The 22062-nt window shown below is 58.5% G+C and overlaps 1 protein-coding gene across 1 annotated transcript in view; it reads right to left on the bottom strand.

The window, feature by feature from the left end:
- Window positions 1-9236, bottom strand: part of CELSR1 (cadherin EGF LAG seven-pass G-type receptor 1) — a 133511-nt gene extending 124275 nt beyond the window's left edge. Inside the window, exon 1 of the mRNA XM_026019805.2 lies at window positions 5695-9236. Coding sequence (XP_025875590.2) covers window positions 5695-9118 — 3424 coding nt within the window. The 5' untranslated portion in view covers window positions 9119-9236. The remainder of the gene's footprint in view (window positions 1-5694) is intronic.
- Between the last annotated feature and the right edge of the window lie 12826 nt (window positions 9237-22062).

Here is a 22062-nt window from a genome sequence, read left to right as displayed (position 1 = left end):
TTCGGGAATATTTTCCACACGCCCAGCCCTACACGATAAAATCTACTTCTGTTTGCATCCGAGTGCTGGCAGGGTGGAGGCCCGTGGCCCCGTGCCACACAACACGCCCCTCGGGGCACGGACGCCGCTGCCAGGCCCAGGCAGCCACCGTCCCAACCCGCTTCCTTGACGGCTTTCTGCTTGGGGCTGTCACATGGGCAGGTGTGCACGTCTTTCCAGCAGTGGCTGGGGCCGTGGACGGAGCTTGGGCGTCCCCAGCACACCAACACCCCAGTCTATTTCCATACAGGAGCTCTGTCCCCCCCTCCTTCCAAGGGGTTCACCTGCCTGCAGCCTTTCCTACATTTAAATAACAGTCTCCCTGTCACTCTGAGTGGTAGGTGGGACCACAAGGAGACTTCAGGTCACCACATAACCGGTGCTGAGATGGGATGCCCTGGCCCTCCTGTGCATCCCTGTGGCCTTGGCCCTCCCGTGCATCCCTGTGGCCTTGGCCCCCTGCCATCCTCCCCTGACCCTCTGCTCCCCCATCCTCCCCTGACCCTCCTGCTCCCCCATCACAGGTCCTGCAAGTCAAAGAGAAATAGAAGTGACCGTCCCCAGCAGCCCTGTCTACACTCAGCTTGGCCCTGAGGCTTAGCCCTCACCCCTGGTGCCCCTGGAAGGTCTGGTGCCTGCATTAGGTGAGTACCTGCACAGGTAGGTAGAGGGACCAGAAGGCCTGTATGGTGCTGTGTTAGCCAGTCAGGTCCTCCCGGCCCTCAACTGAGCCTGGGTCACTGCAGGCTCCACGTCCCTGTGGCCACCCCACCTGCCCTCAGCCCCATAGGCCTGTCCTCTGCTCCTCTGAGGGGCTCCCCAGCCCCCCCACTCGGCTCTCATGGGGGCCACCAAGGACCTCCCTTTGGTTAATTCAAGTCACATCTCTGTCCCCAGGCTACCCAGCCCCCATAAGTGACCCACTTTGGGACCCGCAGCCCCTGGAGCCCTGACCCTCCCGTTGTCCCCTTGTGTGTGGTTATTCCTGAGCAGAGCCATCACTGCCCACAGGCCATGGGGGCCCTGGCTCCTCGAGGCCACACCGGGGTCCCATTCCTGTCACAAGCATCCCCTGCCCAAATGCCCTCACGCCCCTGCAGACTGGTCACTGACCACCCCCAGCAACGACTGTCCTCTCTATCACCCTGAGGCCATGCTGACCACCTCTGGCCAGGACTCCAGCTGGTCTCTCCTGCCCAGACCTGTGTGTCCAGCCATCTTAGTGACAATGGTCAGAGGTGCCATAGCCACACATGGTCTCATGCCCCACTCCCAAAGCCAGCCTCCCCTGCAAGGACCCCCAGCTCCGTAGGGGTACCTCCCTCATCTCACCCTCGTGCTCCTGGAGCCGGTTTGTTCTGGAAAGCACAGCCTGAGAGAACATGGCTTGGAAGCCACCATCCGGGTTCAAATCCCGGGGCTGCCCTGGATGTGCCGTCAAGCCTCCAGGGCCCTGCTCTACTCCGGGCAGGATCATGCCATGTGCAGGCAGGTCGCGCCTGGGGAGGCCCTGGCACGTGGAGCAGTGGGCTGATCAAGCCTGTCATCACCCCCGCGTCTTACCATCTAACCTCACAGACCCCACCTTGTCCACCCACGCTCCTCAGCCACCCCCACGCCTCCCCTGGCCTCCAAGCTCACTGCAGGGAGCCACCTCCCCATGGGCAGCTCAGACACACCCGGTCCTCCCGCAAGATCTCCCCCACCAGCCACCGAGCCCCGCCCCTTGAGTCAGCCCTGTGCGGTTCAGGGGGCTCCCCCCACACCCTGCTCACCTCCTCCTGCGTCTCCCTCTCCTCGTTGGCAGTTGTGTGTTCACCGCGTGTACCAGCTCATCGGCGCCCCCCGAACTCCCTGGAGAGCAGGGCCACGCTAGCTCCCCGGGGCCGGCATACAGTAGGGGCTCAGTAAAGGGACACTCTTGTTTCTGAAAGTATGCTAGCAAGTGGCTACCCCCGGAGTTACGGGGAAGCCCTCGATGCTAGCAGCTGTGAGAAGCACCCAACCCTCCCGGGGCGCGGGGTGTCATCGGGGAGTCGGCTCCACGGCTCACACGGCTTCAGCAGCTCCAGCCTTTCCTCACTGTGAGACCTGGGAGGGACCCTAACGCTAAGTGGCAGACACAGCCCGGCACGGTGGCCCCCTCTCTACTTCCTTGTCTGCAATCACCTGTCGAGAATTCCCCGCCATACTCTGTATCTTAACCAGGCAAATACTTTCTAAAGCTTCACGAGGCCTCGGCGACTTCATGCCATATACTCCCCACCAAGGTCAACGACGGAAAGCTTGCTCGACCTTTATTTTATATTTTTTAAGGAGGCTCCATGCCCAGCACGGAGCCTGACGCAGGGCTTGATCTCAGGACCACAAGATCAAGACCTGGGCCGAGATCAAGAGTCTGATGTTCACCCTGCTGAGCCACCCCGGCGCACCGGGTTTGCTCAACCTCATGTCACCACGTTGCACTATTTTCCGGTGTGTCTGAATGACTCGCTACCCCACACGTGCTAGTCCCACATCCGCGGATCTGCAACGCCCACAAACGCAGGCTCATTTCCCACCGAGGGCCACGTCCTGCCCTAACCCCACAGGCACACACATGTTCCGGCCGGATTATAAATGTAGACCTTAGTAAAAGCTGACATCTAGAACGATTAAAGTATTTGGTGCTTGAAGGGTCCTGCTGGGTTAGCAGCTGGACCACTTTGAAAAATGCAAACACGATTTTTATAAAACGTCCATAAGAAGGTCCCAATCACGGAATTTTAAACCTCGTTCAAAAACTGCCATGTCAAAAAATAAGCATTTTGTATCACTGGATGTCCTCCAAAAATGGCAGTTCTTTGAATGTGACTATTTCCTAATTCAAAAGCATTTTCAAATGGTGTTCTGCTCTTCGGTGGCTCCGTAAACCAACTACCTACTCACAGTCAAAATGCTTGGGCAAAACCCCTGACCTGGCAAAAGGAAAGGCCTTCCAGGCCCCCCCAGGCAGGGAACACCTTCCTGTAAGCACTCCCAATGAAGACCTCCCCAACCACCCCCAGGAGGCTGGCCCTCCCCCCTGCAGGCCCTCCTCCTTACAGGTCCTCCCCCCATGCAGGCTCTCTCCACCTGCAGTCCCTCTCCTCTGTAGGCCCTGCCCAAGCAGGCCCTCCCCGCAGACCTACCCCCTTCAGGTTCCAGCACACACCCCCCCCCCGCCCCCAGTGCAGGCCCTCCTCACCCTGCAGGCCCTCTCCCATGCCTGGCCACCTCAGGCCCTCCCCAGTGTGCACCTTCACAACAGGCTCCTCTGCTGGCTGCACACAGCCCTTCCCGGCCTGGCTCCCACAGAATCCACTCCTCCATCCAGCACCTCCAGGGCAGTAATAACACATGTCATCTTGGAGGCTTTAGGGCAGGGCTGTAAATCCGGAAAAGCCAATAACACTTCAATGAAAACAGGGTGTGAGTCCCAAACAACAGCTTTCCCCATTGTTTCTTTACAAAATCTAAGAATCCACCTTGCCTCCTTCAAAGATCGATCTTTTTGTTCTGTGTCGTTTCTACACAATGCTCTGCTGTTTGGAATCACAGACTTGAGAGTTTACAGCCTTTGCTTCTCTGGAACATTCAGTAGCAGGCAAGTGGTCTGAGGGCTGCAGAGCATCCCAAGGTGCCCACTTCAAACCCCAGCAAGGAGTCAGCACTGAGCGAGGACTTGGCGCTGGAACAGTCAGCTTAGCAACGAATTCCTCGAGCATTTTCTCTCCAGCAAGAAGCATAACACTGCTCACCACCCAGTTACCAGAGGAATAAGTGTCAGCAGTACAAGAGTTTATAAAACTGTTGCTGTCTAATCAGAACCCAGGGAAAGGTAACCATTTATTCTTAGGGAGCCCCACCCTGAGGCCCAGTGCCTGAATGGTACAAGCCTTTGTCACCACAGGGTCAGAGCCCAGCACCAGGTCACCAAGACAGTCCCCTATGGAGTGCAGATCCCCAGCCCGCCTTCAACTGTGGTCCTCACGACCAGCCGTGGGCCCTCCAGGAAGGCAAGCAGCCCTCAGTAACTATCCTCTTGTGAACGAAATCCAGCCTAAGCCCTGTTATCCGGCTGCCATGAGGGGGGGGGGGCGCATTCCTGATGCTTCGGATGCACACCACATCCCTGCTTCGGCATCCACCGTTCCCACTAAAGCCCCATGTGTCCCCTATGAAACCAAAACCCCGTGATGTTGCCAAGTCATTTCTACACGGGGTATTTTCCACCCCGTTTCATCTAGCAGATAAAGTAGCATAAGGAAAAAAAAAAAAAAAACTTCAAGAAATGCAAATGGAATTTAGGAAAGAGACTTTTTTTGTAATTGGTCGTTGCTTGGAATACCCATTACCTGGTTAACAATCTGCCCCCTGGGCCTCTTCCATATTCTCTACTCATATTCACAACCTCACAAAACCTAACATGTTCACCTGCAGAGAGACTGTGCCGCCAAAATCCACGGTGAAGGATTGCTCACTCCAAAACTGGACCTGTAAGTCCCGGATCTTATGAGCAAACAACTGAAGCTGGAACCTGTTTGCCACCTTTGGCGTATCACGAGTGATAACCACCCGTGAAAACAAAACAAATCAGAAAATCAACTTTTTAATTCTTGAAGGGCTCCCACCATGATACTGTGCCCTAATAATTTATTGTTCAAAAGAGTCAACCGAGACAATTGACTCAAACAACCCCCGGGGCTCCAAGCTTTTGTTGGTGATGGTTTGGTCTCATGATTAAGATCACCTGCCTGCCAGATGACCACGTCCTCAAACAGGCCCCCTTAAGGAGCCGCTGTGTCCCCCAATTCCCACACCCTCAACCTGTGCCCTTTCCCTGGCCCTGCAGGCCCTGCCAGGCACACGGGGGCCGACAGCACGGAGGACCAACGCTTTGCTGCCCAGCAATTAGCCCGGCACTGAGACCACCTCTCTTCTGCTCACCTCCAGCCCCAGAGCGGGCCAGCCAGATTCCCACACCGGCTCTACCACCAAACTGGGCAGGCCTCTCCGTAACACCCAAATTATAAGCCCGTGTCCAGGAGCAGAAGCCAAGATCAAACGAGGCTATGCTTTTCAAAGAGCTCCCAGACAGACGGGCACACATGAGCCGGATTGTTATTATCTGGAGGAGACAGGAAAAGAGACACCGCGGGAATCAACTCCAGCCATATTACGGGGTGACTCAGGGAACCATCCAGCAATTTCCAACCAGCACAAGGGGCGGGCAGTGACCTTTGATCTTGCCAGACAGGCAGACGGCTGACTGCAGAGCATCGCCAAGCAAACCAAGACGACTCCGATAACCCCGGAGAGCACGTTTTAATGGCACAAGCCAGAGCCGCAGCGCACTGAGGAAGGCGCCCAAAATGCCCGGGTCTTGAACCTGAAGCAGCCCAGGCCTGCTTCCAGCAAAAATGCTGAGGGAAGCAGCGCCGTACCCCTCCCACTCCCTTGGCCTCGGTGGGGAGCACGCCCCCAGCTCGCGGCACCAACCATCACACCGGAGGCCACAAAGCCCCAGAGTTGCCTGGGCCCTGCCCCGATGCGCCCCGGCACGTCAGGCGCCCCCACCCCGCAGGTCCCTGCGGCTCCCCAGGCGGCCCAGCGGGAGCCCTGGGGGCCACTCACCGGAAACGGACACCTCCATGAGCGCCTCCAGCGGCCGGTTGTTGTCCAAGTCGCGGCTAAGCTGCAGCTCGCCGGTGGCCGGGTCGAGCAGCAGCAGCTGCAGCTCGTTGCCCTGCAGGAAGGTGTAGTTGAGGCTGTCGGAGAGGTCCGGGTCGTGGGCCGGGATGCGGCCGATCACGCCGGTGGGGAAGCTGTTGGACTTGTTGGTGACGTAGTTGTTGAAGAGGATCTGGAAATCGGGGAGCACGGGCGGGTTGTCGTTCTGGTCCAGCAGGCGGATGTGCACCGTGGCCCGGCTCACCAGCGGGGCCGAGGTGGCCTGCACCACCAGGACGTACTCCCGCCGCACCTCGAAGTCCAGCTCAGCCAGGGCGCGCAGGTCCCCGCTCAGCAGGTCCAGCTGGAAGACCTCCGGCACGTTGCCCTCCACGATCTGATACATGATCTGGGCATTGGGACCCTCGTCGGGGTCGTTGGCACGGATCCTTGCCACCACTGACCCCACCGGGCTGTTCTCCTCCACAAACAGCTCCAGTTCGTCCCTCTCAAACACGGGGGGGTTGTCATTGATGTCCAGGACACTCACCTGGATTTCCACTGAGGCGCTAAGGGGTGCTGGGCTCCCCCGGTCCACGGCCAGGGCACGGAGGTTGTACACAGCCACGTTCTCCCGATCCAGCCGGCGCTGCGTCCGGATCACACCGGACGTGGGCTCGATGTAGAAGTCCCCATCACCGTCGTCCCCACCCTGGAAGGTGTACAGCAGGCGGCCATTGGGGCCCGAGTCCCGATCGGTAGCAGAGACCTGGAGGACGCTGGTTGATGGGGGTGCATCCTCAAAGACGGACCCCTGGTAGAAATCCCGCAGGAACCGGGGGGCGTTGTCGTTGGCGTCGAGGATGAGGATCTCCAGGGAGGTGGTGTCAGACTTCTGAGGGATGCCATTGTCCCGAGCGGTGATGGCCAGTGTGTAGGCGGCCTGGTCCTCATAGTCCAGCTCGGTCATGGTGTAGATGGTGCCAGTGTCTGGGTCGATGCGGAACTGCGGAACGGGGTCCTCCAGCACGTAGGTGATGCGCGCATTCTCACCCGTGTCCTCGTCGGTGGCACTGATAGTGGCAATGGAGGTGCCCACCGGCCGGTCCTCGCTGACGCTCACGGTGTAGTGCGAGCTCTGGAAGACCGGCCGGTGGGTATTGGCGTCGGTGACGTTGATGAAGACCTGCGCGGTGTGCGAGCGGGTGCCGTCGGACGCGGTCACCGCCAGGACGTACTGCCGCTCCTGCTTGTAGTCCAGCGGCAGGGCCAGGGTGATGAGGCCGCCGCCACTCTGGCTGCTGAGGGCGAAGCGGTTGCGGGTGTTGCCACCTGTGAGCTGGTAGGTGATCACGCTGTTGGCATCTCGGTCGCGGGCCCGCAGGGTCAGCACGCTGCTCCCCACGGCCGCGTCCTCATTCAGACGCAGCTCGTATACGGGCTGGGTGAACACCGGGTCGTTGTCGTTTACGTCCAGCACCGTGATGGACACACTGGCCGAGGAGCTCATGGGCGGGGAGCCGTGGTCGACGGCCTCCACCCCAAAGCTATAGTGCTCTATCTCCTCGCGGTCCAGCTCCGCGCACACGGTGATCCAGCCGGAGCTGTTGTGGATCTGGAAGGGGAAGTCCGGAGGAGAGCCGGGGTCCTCGGTCCCAGGACCCCCACCGCCCAAGGAGCTGGACGCCGTGTCCACCAGGCGATAGCGCAGCCGGGCGTTCTCACCCGCGTCCGCGTCCACCGCCTGGATGTGCAGCACTGAGTGGCCCAGAGGCACGTTTTCCAGCACAGCTGCCTGGAAAGGGCTGCTCACAAAGATGGGGGCGTTGTCGTTGACGTCCAGCACCTGCACCAAGACCAGCCCCGAGGAATTGATGAGGGGAGGCCGGCCGCCGTCCTGGGCCTTGATGCGGAGCGTGTACTCCCGGACGGCCTCGAAGTCCAGCGGGTTGATCACGTCCAGGCTGCCGCTCAGGGAGTGCAGGTAGAACTGGCCCTTCAGGTTCCCGCTGACGATGCTGTAGTGGATGGCCGCGTTCTGGCCCTGGTCGCGGTCGGTGGCCCGCACGCGCAGCACAGGTGTGTTGACCGCCACGTCCTCGGGCACCTGGACCACGTAGCGCTTCTCGCCAAACTGGGGGTAGTTGTCGTTCTCGTCCTCCACCACGATGTGCACGGTGGCGGTGGCGCTGAGCGGGCCCGGGTTGCGGCCCTGGTCGTTGGCCTCCACCAGCAGCTGGTAGGCGGCCGCCTGCTCCCGGTCCACCGGCGCCCGCGTGCGCACCACGCCCGAGCGCGCGTCGATCTCGAAGACGCCGCCCGCGCCCTCCAGCAGGCGGTAGCGCATGTTGGCGTTGGAGGGCGCGTCGCCGTCGGTGGCGCGGATGGTCAGCACCTCGGAGCCCACCTCCAGGTTCTCACGCACGCGCTCGCGGTACTCGGCCTGCTCGAAGGCCGGGCCGTGGTCGTTGGTGTCGCTGACCGTGACGGTGAGGTAGGTGGCGGCCGAGCGGCGCGGCCAGCCGTGGTCCAGCGCGCTCACCTTGAGCACGTGCGTGTCCTTGGTCTCGCGGTCCAGCGCGCGGGCCGTGCTCACGGCGCCCGTGGCCGCGTCGATGAGGAAGTAGCCGCTGGAGCGCTCGTCGAACAGGGCCTCCATCTGGTAGCTCAGGCGCCCCGCCTCGCCCTCGTCGGGGTCGTGCGCGCGCAGCTCGATGACCGCGGTGCCCGCAGGCTCGTTCTCGGGCACCGACACCTGGTAGCTGGGCAGCGGGAACTGCGGGGCGGTGCTGCCGCCCGCGCCGCGCCGCGCCCTTCGCGCCCTTCGCGCCCTTCGCGCCCCCCGGCCCTGGGCCCGGCCCTGGGCACGGCTCGGCGGCGGCCCCACCCGGCCCCCGCCGGCCCCGCGCCGCGGAGCGCACAGCAGGCGCCGGCAGCTGCAGGCGGGGGGCCGGGCCGGGGCCGCGCCGCCCGGGGCCGGGAAGCGGAGCACCGCGGCGGGCGGCGGGCCGGGGAGCGCAGCGCTCAGCTCCGCGCGGGGACGGGGGGCCGCTCCGCGCCGCTCCCGGGCGCGCACCCTCGGGCGGAGGCGCAGCGCCGTCGGGGCCCCGCGGGCGCCCGGGCGGACCGGCAGCGGCAGCGGCAGCGGCAGCGGGCGCCCCCCCAGGCGCCCCCGCCCGTCGGGGCTCCCGTCCAGCGCCTCCCGCAGCGCCCGCGGGGTGCGCGCGGCGGCCGGCGCGGGGGTGCAGCCCGCACCCGGGGCGGAGGCGCGGGCGCCGCCGGGCACGCGCAGCTCCCAGGCGGCCGCCCGCAGCCCCAGCGCCGGGAGGGCGGCGGCCGCGGCCAGGAGCAGCAGCGCGGGCAGCGCGGGCGGCGGCGGCGGCGCCATGGCCCGGAGCCGGAGCCGGAGCCGGAGCCGGAGCCGGAGCCCGAGCCCGAGCCCGAGCCCGAGCCGGGCGCCCGAGCACAATCCATGCACCCGGCGCGGCCCCGCATGCACCCGGCGCGGCCGCGGGACGGCTCCTGCGCGCGCCCCGGGCCCTCCGGGCGGCCCGCGCCCTGCCTCCCCGGGGGCCGCGCGCCCGCTCTCCCCCGCAGCTTCCACCTCGGAGCACTTTGCCCAAGTTTGCGAAGTTGGTTTCAAGATGGCTCCTCCGCGCGTCCCGGGCGGGCGCCGCGCATCAACCTGCGGCGGCCGCGGCTCGGGCGGCTCCAGGGGTCCCCGCGCGCTCCGCCGGGCGGCGTGGGAAGCGGGGCGGGCCGGGCGGGCGGGCGGGCGGGGGCAGCGCTCGGGGCGGGCTGGGCCGCAGCGCCCGCTCGGACCCCGCGGCCGCTGCCTGGGCGGTGCGCTCGGCCCGCGCCCCCTCGCCGCGCTCTCCCCGCCCCGGCCCGCCGGCCCCGCCCCCGGCCCCGGCCCCGCCGCGTATTGTTCAGCCCGGGGGGAGCCGGCCCCGAGGTGCGCGCCGGGAGGATCGCTATGGAGACGCGGGGGCGCCGCGGGGCGGGGGCTGGAGGCTGGAGGCTGGAGGCTGGGCCCACTCCCCCGCGGCCTCCGGGGGCGGGGCCGAGGGAGCCGGGCCGGGAAAGGCGGGGCAGGGGGGCCCCCCGGCGGCCGCCACCGGTGGGGCGGCGGCTCCGCGGGTCCCGGCCCCCCGCCCCCTCCCGCGCCCCGCGGGCACAGCCGCCCGCCGAGACCGCCGCCCCGGCCGCCGCGCAGGTGGACCCGGGAGGTGCGGGAAGCCCCGGGAGCGCCCGGGCCGGGACCGTGCGGCACGCGCAGCGCGATGTGCTTCACCCGACAGAACTTCCCTGGACCTTGAAACGTCCCCGCAACCGACCGGATTCGGGTGCCACCGGGCTTAAAGCGCAACTTTGAAAGGAAGAGGAGAACAGCCCGGGGTGACATTGGGATGTGCAGTCGGGACGTTGGAGGCGACCGGCCCGAGCGCTCGGAGCGCGCGGAGACGCTCGGAGACGGCTCCTCCCGAAGCCGAGAGCCACCTGCGGGCGCCTGCGACCCTTCCACCGCCTCCTCGCCCGGGGGGGGGTTGGAGGGACGGAGACCCCGAGGGAGGCAGCTTGGGGACTGCCCTCCGCGCCTCAGCCTGTGCGGGACACACATTGGGGTGCGGGCTTCAGAACTAAGCGGACCGGTGGGAGGGCAAGGGTTAGAGCTGTAGGACACCCCAGCGCCCCCCACCCGCCTTGGGGCCTCAGGACTGTGCCACCCCTGGCTGGGAAGATGCGCTCCCGCTCTGTAGAGCTCGGGGCGCCGGGACCCCACTCCAGTCCCTCGGCCCGGCCCGGGTGGAGTCTCCCCATCCTGGAAGGCTCCGCTGGGTCGGCCTGGCAGAAAGATCAAAGACGGGGTGAGAGACGATTCAAGCAGGTCTTTAGCACACAGGAGGTGCCAGCCTCCACGTTTCCAAGCTGAGTTTGCAGGTGGGGGGAGGGGGAGCAAAAAACACTTAAGCAATATGGCTCAAAGTTGCAGGGTTTTCAGTGTCTTTAGGCTAAAGCCAAATATGAGCATTTTCTTCCCATTAGCAACGACTTAAAGAGGTTATTATTAGCCTTAAACGTAGATTTGCTTTAGAATCTTTTAATCTGGGAGTTTCCATTGGCAAGCCCTTTCGGGAAATGTGTGCATGGAGGGAGGGGAAGGAAGGAGAAACCTCTATCCCTCAAGGGTGGCTGACCAGGACATCCTGGGTCTGACCTTCGTCTTGTCTGGGGAGGATCAAAGGGCAGGAGTTTTAGGGCGGGAGGGCAGGGAAGATGGGGAGCCTACAGCTTTGCAGTGGAAAGCTCCAGGCCAGGGTGAGGGGGACCGGGGGATCTCAGGCTGGAGAGAACCCCACAGTACACGTCTCTCAATAGGACTTTAAGTAGGTTGGGTTGGGTTTATATAAACAAAAGGTTCTGTTGCACTGTGCTTGCTGGTTTTTGAAAATTCAGATACAGTGAACAAGTTTGGGTGTGGGCATGCCTTCCTGGAATAAGACACCTGTGGGCTGCAAGGTAACCGCAAGGACTGCTGGGCGCCACTTCCTGGTCCCAGGGACCGGGAAGGACAATGGAACACACGGGACAGATCTTGCTAATGCAGTGTCCCGGGAAAGGCCGAGAGACACCGCAGTTGCAGTCACACGCGGGTCAGGAGCAGGGCCAAACTGCGTGTTTAGGAATGTACACCAACAGGGGGAAAGATTCAGGGACGGCAAGGGGGCGACTTGAACCAGGTCAGGAGGGGCCCTGGGGAGCGGGACATGTCCACTCCTCCACAGGAGGGGTGCTGGGCGTAGGCTTTAGGATCATGCGTCGAACTCTGCACATGTGCTTTTCACACCTTCCCATATGCACGCGTGCTGTGTCCACAATGTGGAAGAACAGGGATGGGGGTAAAAATGGGCTACAGCCGGTGATATGACACAAGGACTCCAGCTACTTGAGCGGAACAGCACGCATCCCAAAGGGCTGGCATCTTGGAGGAGTCATGTTTCTGCCACTAAGTAGTTGTGTGATCTTCTCCAGGGCCTGAGTCTGGAGGAGATGCTGGAGACAAGAGAAGTCTAGATTCCTTGCTTTGTTGGAGGATTATTGAGGCTGCAAAAGGGCCCCTGACCAGCTCAGTCCGCGGACCGTGCCACTCTTGATCTCAGGGTTGTGAGTTTAAGCCCCCATGTTGGGTATGGAGATTCCTAAAAAAAGAAAGAAGGAAAAAAAGACGGTGTGAGGAGGCTGGCACAGGCCTGGTGTGGGTGCAGCTCTCCTAGGGGCTAACCTCTCCTGCTGCCATGTCATTATTACTGAGCACCAGGTCATGCTGTCTCATCACGGCCTCGGTGGTCATGGCTGAAGGCTTCATGCCCATGCCCCTGCTCATGGGAAAGCAGAGGCTGTGACTTCCATCCAGTTTCCCGGGGGTGGGGGGGGAAGAGGGGTCTGTGCTAGGGCCCAGATCCAGTCCACCCAGTGTGTTCACAGAAAGTGACCTGAGGTCGCATGCCTGGTGGCCTGTCTTTACAGCACCATCTGGGGGCTGTGTCTGGCTCATTGCCCTTGCTCCTGGGGGTGGCTCCAGGCAGCAGCCTCTCCTCCCTTCCCCCAGGTGCCCACCATCTCTGAGGACCGACAGGTCACTCGCTGACTCTGAGGCCCTTCAGTGGGGAGAGGAGGGTCACACGAGGGCGCGAGGACTTGGAGGTCCGCAGTGATGCCTGTGCCGGGAGAGGCTGCTTGTCTAATGCTTTTTATTCTGGAGCTCCTGCCCCTTCACAGGCTCAGGGGCACAGGGAATGTCATTGACATTTTTATTTTGCACACGCCCCTGAGATGCTTCACGCAAAGTGAGAGCTTTATATATTTTTAAAAGATTTTATTTATTTATTCATGAAAGACACAGAGAGGAGAGAGAGAGAGAGAGACAAGCAGAGGGAAAAGCGGCTCCACGCAGGGAGACCGACGTGGGACTCGGTCCCGGGACTCCAAGATCATGCCCTGGGCTGAAAGCGGCGCTAAACCTCTGAGCCTCCTGGGTTGCCCAAGTGAGGGCTTTAAAACAGAAAATTTGGGGATCCCTGGGTGGTTCAGCGCCTGCCTTTGACCCAGGGCGTGATCCTGGAGTCTCGGGACCGAGTCCTGCGTCGGGCTCCCTATGTGGAGCCTCCTTCTCCCTCTGCCTGTGTCTCTGCCTCTCTCTTTCTCTCTCTGTATATCATGAATAAATAAATAAAATCTTTTAAAAATAATAATAAATTAAAAAATATATAAAACAAAAAATTTTTAAGGCAGAAACTGTGAATCTGTGGGGGGATGGAGTGACTGGGTGATGAGCACCGAGGAGGGGACACTTGATGGCATGAGCACTGGGTGTTATACTACATGTTGGCAAATTGAATTTAAATTAAAAATACAATACAGTAAAATTAATTAAAAAGAAACTTTGAATCTCTAATGTTGTACATGTTCTGGAAAGCCTCTCGAAACACTCTTTGCTAGGGGCTCAAACCAGAACCCACGTGAATTCTGGAATCTGTTCCTTACACACACACACACAGAATCCCAGAGCCAATCTTCCAATGGTGAGGAGGTAAAAGAAGACGCCCCAGTGGTGGAAGCCGAAAAGCAAGTCTGGGCTGGGACCCCGCTTTGCTGTCTTTTTGGAATTCAGAGGGAAAAACCTCTTGCAAACAGAGTTGGTTGAGCTCCTCTTCCCTCCCAAGTGGCCCTCGTGTCTGGGAGGGTTTGACAGTGGGAAAAGTCAAAACATGGGACACAGAGGAGACCCTGGGGCACCTGGGGGCTCAGTTGGTGAAGCGTCTGTCTTCTGCTCAGGTCATGATCTCAGGGTCCTGGGATCCAGTCCTACGGCAAGCTCCCTGCTCAGCAGAGAGTCTGCTTCTCCCTCTCCCTCCCCTGCTCCCTCTGCTCATTCTCTCTCTCTCTCTGAAATAAATAAATGAAACTTAAAAAAAAAAGTATCTCTAGCCTTGCAAAAAAGAAGAAAAGAAAGAAAGAAAGAAAGAAAAGAAAGAAAAGAAAAGAAAAGAAAAGAAAAGAAAAGAAAAGAAAAGAGAAAAGAAAAGAAAAGAAATGCTGCAATCTCTTTCAGGCTCCCAGGCCTTTGGACTAGGGTTTGGGGCCCCTGGGTGAAGGTCCTCCTGGAAGCCTGACTCCCTCAGGTTACTCCCTGAGAGGCCAGCACCTGACCCATCTGCACCAGACCCGCCTCGGCTGCAGGAAGGTTCTGGAAGACTCTGGAAGTCCCACTCTGCAGACTGACTGGAAGCACTGCGGGCACAGGTCTTGTGTCCCGAGCTGCCAGGGCAACTCCAGGGAGCCTGGGGCCCCACCCATGTCCTCCTGCACACTGAGCAGGTCTTGGCAGGCCCACCTGCATCCGCTCAGGCTGCACTGGCCTCTAGTGGCCGAACACAGTTGCTGCCCCACTGAAGACAGGGTGACCACCTCCCTACCTGCACAGGGCCCCCACAGGGCGCCATCAGGGAGCAGATGGCCAGATGGCAACAGGCCCAAGTGCAGGCCCATGCGGACACAGCTGCTGCAGCCCTGAGAGCTTACCCCTGACAGCCCTGAGCCCGGCCTGGGCCACACAGCTTCCTGACCACAGCCGGGGGCTCCTGGGCCTTTCCACAGGTTAGAGGGGGGCCCTTCTCCTTCCGCTGGACACATGGTACAGTGAGGCTCAGAGTACATGGCACATGGCAGGGGTGGGGGGGTGAGGCAGGTGCTGGAACTCAAACACCTCGGGTCTGGTCACCAACCCCCGAAGAATGACCTGTGCTGGCAGGCCAGGAAGGGTCCAGTCCAGTACCCAAGCCCCTGCAGGGGAGGGGAGCAGGCCACGGGGGGCTCCCCAGGACCAAGGAAGGACTCCACAAGCAGGGATGGAACCCAGGAGAGCCTGCTTCGGCTTGGGCGGGGGGACACAGGTGCCACCCTGAGGACTCAGCACTCGGCCGGCCTGCTGGGTAGTGGAGGGTGGAGGCACCTGCTCCTGTCATTTCCTGCTCCCACCACACACACCAACATCTCGAAGCCAAGGTGGGGAAGCACGTCATTTCTCGTGATTATTTTTCCCCTCAGCATAGCTCCCTTCTTTTTTTTTTTTTTTTTTTTAAGATTTTATTTATTTATTCCTAGAGACACACACACAGAGAGAGAGAGGCAGAGACACAGGCAGAGGGAGAAGCAGGCTCCATGCACGGAGCCCGACATGGGACTCGATCCCGGGTCTCCAGGATCACGCCCTGAGCTGAAGGTGGCCCTAAACTACTGAGCCACCCAGGCTGCCCCCTTCTTTTTTTTTTTTTTAAGATTCTATTTTACACAGGATAAAAGTCACCCTTTTAAAGGCCTACAACTCCGTGTTCTGTAGTGTATTTGCAATGTTGTGGAACCATCACAACGATCCAATTCCAGAACGTTGTCATCGCCCTATAAAGAAGCTGATGCCATTAGCGGTCTCCCCCAACCTGCACACTCCCCCTGCCCGTAGCCACCCATCTTCTCTCTGCCTCTGTGGACATCTCCTGTAAATGGGACCCTACAACCTGTGGCCTGCTGGGGCTGGCTCCTTTCACTGAGCATACTGTTTTCAAGGATTCCCCCACAAATCAGGACTTTGTTCCTTGTCATGGCTGCTGGATATTCCATTGTGCCAATATACCACGTTTGCGTATCCATCCATCCATCACCTGGTGAGTATGTGGGTTGTTTCCGCCTTTTGACTATTTTGAATGACCTCCCTTCCTTTTAAGTGGAGGACGAAAAGGCAAAAAAAAAAAAAAAAAAATCACACGCAAAAACCCCTAAAAAATTTGCATACAGGGGATCCCTGGGTGGCTCAGTGGTTTAGCGCCTGCCTTCAGCCCAGGGGGTGCTCCTACGGTCCCAGGATCAGGTCCCACGTCGGGCTCCTTGCAGGGAGCCTGCTTCTCCCTCTGCCTGTGTCTCTGCCTCTCCCTCTCTGTGTCTCTCATGAATAAATGAATAAAATCTTTAAAAAATAATAAAATAATTTTAAAAAAATAAATTTTAAAAATTGCATACAAAATCTGTTTTGTGGGATCCCTGGGTGGTGCAGCGGTTTGGCGCCTGCCTTTGGCCCAGGGCGCGATCCTGGAGACCCGGGATCGAATCCCACGTCGGGCTCCCGGTGCACGGAGCCTGCTTCTCCTTCTGCCTATGTCTCTGCCTCTCTCTCTCTCTCTCTCTCTCTCTCTCTCTCTCTGTGACTATTATAAAAAAATAAAAATTTTTTTAAAAATCTGTTTTGAAATTTTTTTTTTAAGATTTTATTTGGGCCCCCAGGTGGCTCAGTGGTTGAGCATCTGCCTTCGGCTCAGGTTGTGACCCCAAGGTCCTAGGATTGAGTCCCGCATCGGGCTCCCTGCAGGGAGCCTGCCTCTCCCTCTGCCTGTCTCTGCCTCTCTCTCTCTCTGTGTGTGTCTCTCATGAATAAATAAAATCTTTTTAAAAAAAACAAACAAATGGGGATCCCTGGGTGGCTCAGTGGTTTAGTGCCTGCCTTCAGCCCAGGGCATGATCCTGGAGTCTGGGATCGAGTCCCTGGGCATAGAGCCTGCTTCTCCCTCTGCCTGTGTCTCTGCCTCTCTCTCTCTCTGTGTATCTCTCATGAATAAATAAATAAAATCATTTAAAAAAATAAAAAACAAACAAATAAATAAAAGATTTATTTATTTGAGAGAGAGTGTGCATGCACAGAGGAAGGGGGAGAAGCAGGCTCCCTGCTCAGCAGGGAGCCGGACATGGGACTGGATCCCAAGATCCTGGGATCATGACCTGAGCCGAAGGCAGATGCTTAATCGACAGCCAGCCAGGCGCCCCAAAATCATTATTTTTATGTTTGGACATTGTGACCCAAGCACATTGTCATTAATGGCTTACAGGGGACTTTCCTGGGGGACTTTCCTCGGTCCCTGCTAGGTACAGGGAGGGGCACTTCTGTCCCAGGTGGGATTGGCAGAGTGAGAAGCCAGTGGCCTCTGCTTGTCCACCGCCCCCTCCAGCACCTTCCCTGTGGGAAGATCCTCCCAGCCCCCCAGCAGCCACGAGGCAGGGGGTACTCCAGGGAACCAGTACACTGCTCCTTCCCTTCTGCGTGCACACATGCATTTATTCCCTCCTTCACTTGTTCACTGTCCATTCAATGGCATGGCTAACACAACAGGCCTCATGGAGAGGCCATCTGCGTGGGACAATACCGACAGTAAACACAGGACACGTTCCACGCCAGAAGAAAATGAAGTAGAGCAATGGGGACAGAGTGGTGGGAGGGCTCTTTGAGGCGAGGTGATCTGGAAAGGCCTTCCAGCCAGGTGACGAGGGGGCCCGAGGACCATCTAGGAGAGGCACATTCGGCATAAGAAAGATAACAAGTGCAAAGGGCCTGAGGCAGATGTGGGTGTGCTGGGGGTGTCGGAGGCCACTGTGCATGGAGGACAGTGAGGGGCGGGGGGTCACACTGACCGCAGCCAGGACTTTGGTTCTTTTTGTGCGTCTGATGGGAAGACCTGAGATAGCTGAGCGCGGGAGACACAGGGATGCAGGCCTGAGCCTTCAAACCATCATTCTGGCTGATGGGAGGTGGATTTGGAAGATCACGGCCAGGGTCCAGGGTCCAGCCCCCGCGATGGGATGGCTGGGGTTTGGAGGGGAGTCAGCAGGACTTGCCTTTGGAGTAAAAGTGGCGTTGGGGGAAACAGAACCACCAGGGCCCTCCCTAGCGAAGGGGCCCAAGCGACGGGACCCCTCTGGCTCTCACCCACCTGCACACGGGCTCCTTCCTCTGACTCCCTGTGGGGAGCACATGCCAGGGACTTCTTCCTTGGAGTAGTTTTGTCTACAGAAAAGCCTTCAAGGGGCAGACTGAATGTTTAGTGAGAAGCGCCCCCGGGGCTGTGGGGAGGCAGAGATGGAGAGGCCCCCGTGTCCACCTCGGGAAGTTCCCACCTGCCCGTAGTCTTCTCGGAGGGAAGAGGGTGACCTGGGAGGCACCCCTCCGTTGTTTCTCTTGCTCAGCTTGTGGGACATTCCCAGGGTGCAGGGGAGATGAGCACGTCGTGACCGTGGGCAGGCATGATTTCATTAGTGACTCCACGGGAATGGAGGAGACCCAGACAAAGTAAGGAAAGTCCCTAAAGCCTAATTATATCTTCTTTAAAATGTTTTTTTTTTTAAGATTTTATTTATTTATTCATGAGAGACGCAGAGAGAGAGACAGAGACACAGGCAGAGGGAGAAGCAGGTTCCTTCCACGCCAGGGTGGCAAAGCCTAGGAGCCAAGCTGTCCCTCCTCCCCTGCGTTTGTCCCCTTCCCAGGAGGGACCTTGGTGTCCTCATCCGAGAGAGAAAAGCGTGCTGCAGGGAAGGACGCTACACCCGGGAAGGATCGGCTCCTGTGAGCCGTGCCTGGAAGATCGCTGCTATTTTTGCCATCGTCATGAGGCAATGACTGCTCGCCCCAGCTCCTCAGCACTCAACACCAGAGTCCAGCCGCCTGCCATGGGCATGTGTTGGAAACACTACACAGGCCTCCTGGCTCTGGTCACCCAGAGGAGCAGGGAAGGACAGCTAGCTGCTCAGAGGACAGCGGAGGTGGACCCGGCCAGCCTAGGGTGCTTGCCCAGGACCCTGAGTCTAAAGGAACCGGCCACCTCTGTCCATCCCCCAGAGCCTGGGGGTAGGTCATCCAGACTCTAAGGGAACCCCAAATTCCAAGAAGCATGGGAACTTTGGCCATCTGGCAACTGCGGGTGGCTGGGCGGGGGGTAGTCTAAGATCCCTCTGGGACCTGGGGAGCCACTGATGCAAATGGGCTCCTGGTGCCCAGACCAGCCAAGGAGGAAAGGCATCCCCTCATGTTTCCACCCCAAGGGAAACTCTTTTCATACAGAGGTCACTGAGATCCCCAGGGAAAGAGCTGGCCTGAGGCCCTGGAGGCTCCTGGAGTCACCCGGGGGAGGTAGGGACACAGCCCGGGTCCTGGGTCCCACCCAGGCGGAGGCCAGCCCCGGGGCCCAGCAGCCCTGCCGGCAGGGGAGGGCCCACTGAGGGGCAGGGGCAATGAGTCACACATTACTGGAACTTGGTGTGCGTGCTGAGACCTGCAGCTCGTCAGGGAGCGTGGCCCCTGCCCTGATCAAAAGGAAGAGGATGGGTGAGGACACCAGGAACAGGCAGGAGCCACCGGGCTTGGCTCTGGACATAGGAGGTGCACCCGGGAGGTGCCCAGGGCGCCAGGAAGCTAAGGACGGCAGATCCAGTCACATCCGCGGCCTGCCGCCGCCTGCCCCCAGGGGGACGGGGGGACGGGAGGACAAGCCCTCGGCTCCTACAAGTTCCAACTTTTGTCAAAACCGGTTAATGGGTTGCTTTGCAGGATTCGAGGCCCATGTGCTTCTCTGTGCACCAGATTTGCGCATTTGCTGGCGCCCCCAAAAAGTGGCCGTGGCGTGCTCTGTCCCCCCTCGCCCTGGGCCCAATGGACGGCAGGTGTTTTCTGGGGCTTCTGTCCTGTGGCCCGAGGAGGCACACGGGCAGGGCCAGGAGCCCTGGGCAGGGAGTCAGAGGCCTGGCAGTGCCATGGCCGGTGGGCTTGGCTGCCTCCCTTCTCTCTGGGCCTCGGTCTGTACCTGATGCCTGTGGCTGACAAAGCAACACTCCCAGACTCTGCAGCTCAGAGCAACACACGGACTCTCCTGAGGGTTAAATCGAATCGTCAGCAGCACCACATCATTCCTGGGGGCTCCCAGGAGGAACCTGTTTTCTTGTCTTTCCCGACTTCATGAGACCACCTGCCCCCAGGGCCTCAGCCAGCAGCGGCCTTTTTCACGTCGCAGCACCCTGAAGCCACTCTCCTGCCCTCCACGGTTCAGGATCTGGTTAGACTGGACCCACCCAGAGGATGGAGGGTGATCTCCCCATCTCAAGGTCAGTGGGTTGGCAGTCCCAGTTCCACCTGCAACCTTAATTCCTCGGTTGCAAACAACAACACAGTCCTGGGCCTGGGAGGTCAGCAGGTGGTCATCCGCAGGGGGGACACTTCTTTGGCTGCCATGTGGGGGCTGAGCTAGGGGCCTCTGCGGGGAAGCCTCACTCACACAGCCAAAGAACGGGGCCGTGCTATCCTCAGAAGCCCGAAGCCTCCGTTCATCAGCAGTCACTCCTGACCAGTGTGCTCCTGGGAGAAAAAGGAGGCCTTTGTTCTAGAGCAGAGGCCGGAGCGTTCCCAAGGCTGGCCTCTGAGGGATGCCGCCGTGACGCCCAAACCCTCACCACATGTGTACAGACGGGAGGGTGCTACATTTTACCTGGGCCACACTCACTCTGAGCACCTCCTGGCAGCCAGCTCCGTCCTAGACGTGGGGCCCATCTAATGCCCTTGCTGAGTTCAGCCTACTGGACACATGCTAGTCAAAATACTGTGGGATAAAACCATGGCACATGGAATTCGCAACCATCGCGGAGGATCTGAGCAAACGTTTCTGCAAAGAAGACACCCAGATGGCTCACAGGCGCATGAAAAAATGTTCAACATCCCTCATCATCAGGGAAGTGCAAACCAAAACCACATGAGATGTCCCCTCACACCTGTCAGGGTGGCTAAGATAAAAAAAAAAAAACAAGCAATATCAAGTGTTGGCAAGGATGTGGAGAGAAGGCAACGCCCGTGCACTGTGGGTGGGAACGCAAACTGGCGCAGCCACTGTGGCAAACAGTATGGAGGGTCCTCGAAACAATAAAAGTAGAGATGCCATACGATCTAGTAAATCCACGGCTGGGTATGCACCCAAAGAAAATGAAAACACTCATCCAGAAAGGTCTCTGCGCCCCTGTGTCTATTATTTACAATATCCAAGAAGATATGGTGGCCGCCCAAGGGAGATGAATGGACAGATGGATAAAGAAGATGTGGTGTGTTCGTACACAAAGGGGTATCACTCGGCCATAGAAACAATGAGATCTTGTCCTTTCCAGCAAATGGATGGACCTCGAAGATATTACGCTAAGTGAAGTCAGAGAAAGACAAATGCCACATAATTTCACTTTTATGTGGAACCTTAAAAACAAAACAAATGAGCCAACTGATTTTAAAAAGCAGAAGCAGAATCGTAGCTACAGAGATCAAACGGGTGGTTGCCAGAGAGGAGGGGGGCTGGAGGGAGGCGCAAAATGGGTGAAGGTGATTAAGAGGTACAAAGTTCCAAGAATAAAATAAATAAGTCCCGGGGACAAGAAGTACAGTGTGGGGAATACAGTCAGTAATATTGTAATAACCGGGGACGCCTAGGTGGCTCAGCGATTGAGCGTCTGCTTGCGGCTCAGGGCCTGACCCCAAGGTCCCGGGATCCAGTCCCACATCGGGCTCCCTGCAGGGAGCCTGCTTCTCCCTCTGCCTGGGTCTCTGCCTCTCTCTGTGTCTCTCATGTATAAATAAATGAAGTCTTTAAAAAATATATTGTAATAACCGTTTATGGTGACAGGTGGTGACTACACTTCTGTGGTGAGTATAGAACTGTCGAATTGCTATTTTGTGCACTTGAAACTAATAGAACATTATATGTCAACTATACTCCATCTTAAGTTAAAAAGATACTAATTGAGAATTTGCAATCACAGGTCTGCTCCCATGCAGTCCTGAAATTACATGTACTCTATCCCCATAGACAAGGAAATCCTGAGTAAGAAATTAAATTGAGGGACCTCTAGGTGGCTCAGGGGTTGAGCATCTGCCTTCGGCTCAGGGACCGAGTCTGGCATCGGGCTCTCCACAGGAAGCCTGCTTCTCCCTCTGCCTGTGTCTCTGCCTTTCTCTCTCTCATGAATAAATAGGTAAAATCTGAAAGAAAGAAAGAAAGAAAGAAAGAAAGAAAGAAAGAAAGAAAGAAAGAAAGAAAGAAAGAAAGAAAGAAAAAGAAAGGAAGGAAGGAAGGAAGGAAGGAAGGAGAAAGAAAGAAAGAAAGAAAGAAAGAAAGAAAGAAAGAAAGAAAGAGAAAGAAAGAAAGAAAGAAAGAAAGAAAGAAAGAAAGAAGAAAGAAAGAAAGAAAGAAAGAAGAAAGAAAGAAAGAAAAAGAAAGAAAGAAAGAAAGAAAGAAAGAAAGAAAGAAAAAAAGAAAGAAAGAAAGAAAAAGAGAAAGAAACTAAACTGAGACAGACCCAGGGTGCCTGGGTGGCTCAGCTGGTTAAGCGTCCAGCTCCTGGTTTCTGCTCTGGGTCCCGAGATGGAGTCCCGCATCCCTGCATCCCTGCATCAGGCTTTGCATTCAGTGGGGAGTCTGCTTGAGA

Source organism: Vulpes vulpes, chromosome 16, assembly GCF_048418805.1.
Source record: "Vulpes vulpes isolate BD-2025 chromosome 16, VulVul3, whole genome shotgun sequence".
Taxonomy (NCBI): domain Eukaryota; kingdom Metazoa; phylum Chordata; class Mammalia; order Carnivora; family Canidae; genus Vulpes; species Vulpes vulpes.
The sequence above is the reverse complement of the archived record's forward strand: the minus strand, read 5'-3'. Positions and strand labels throughout refer to the sequence as shown.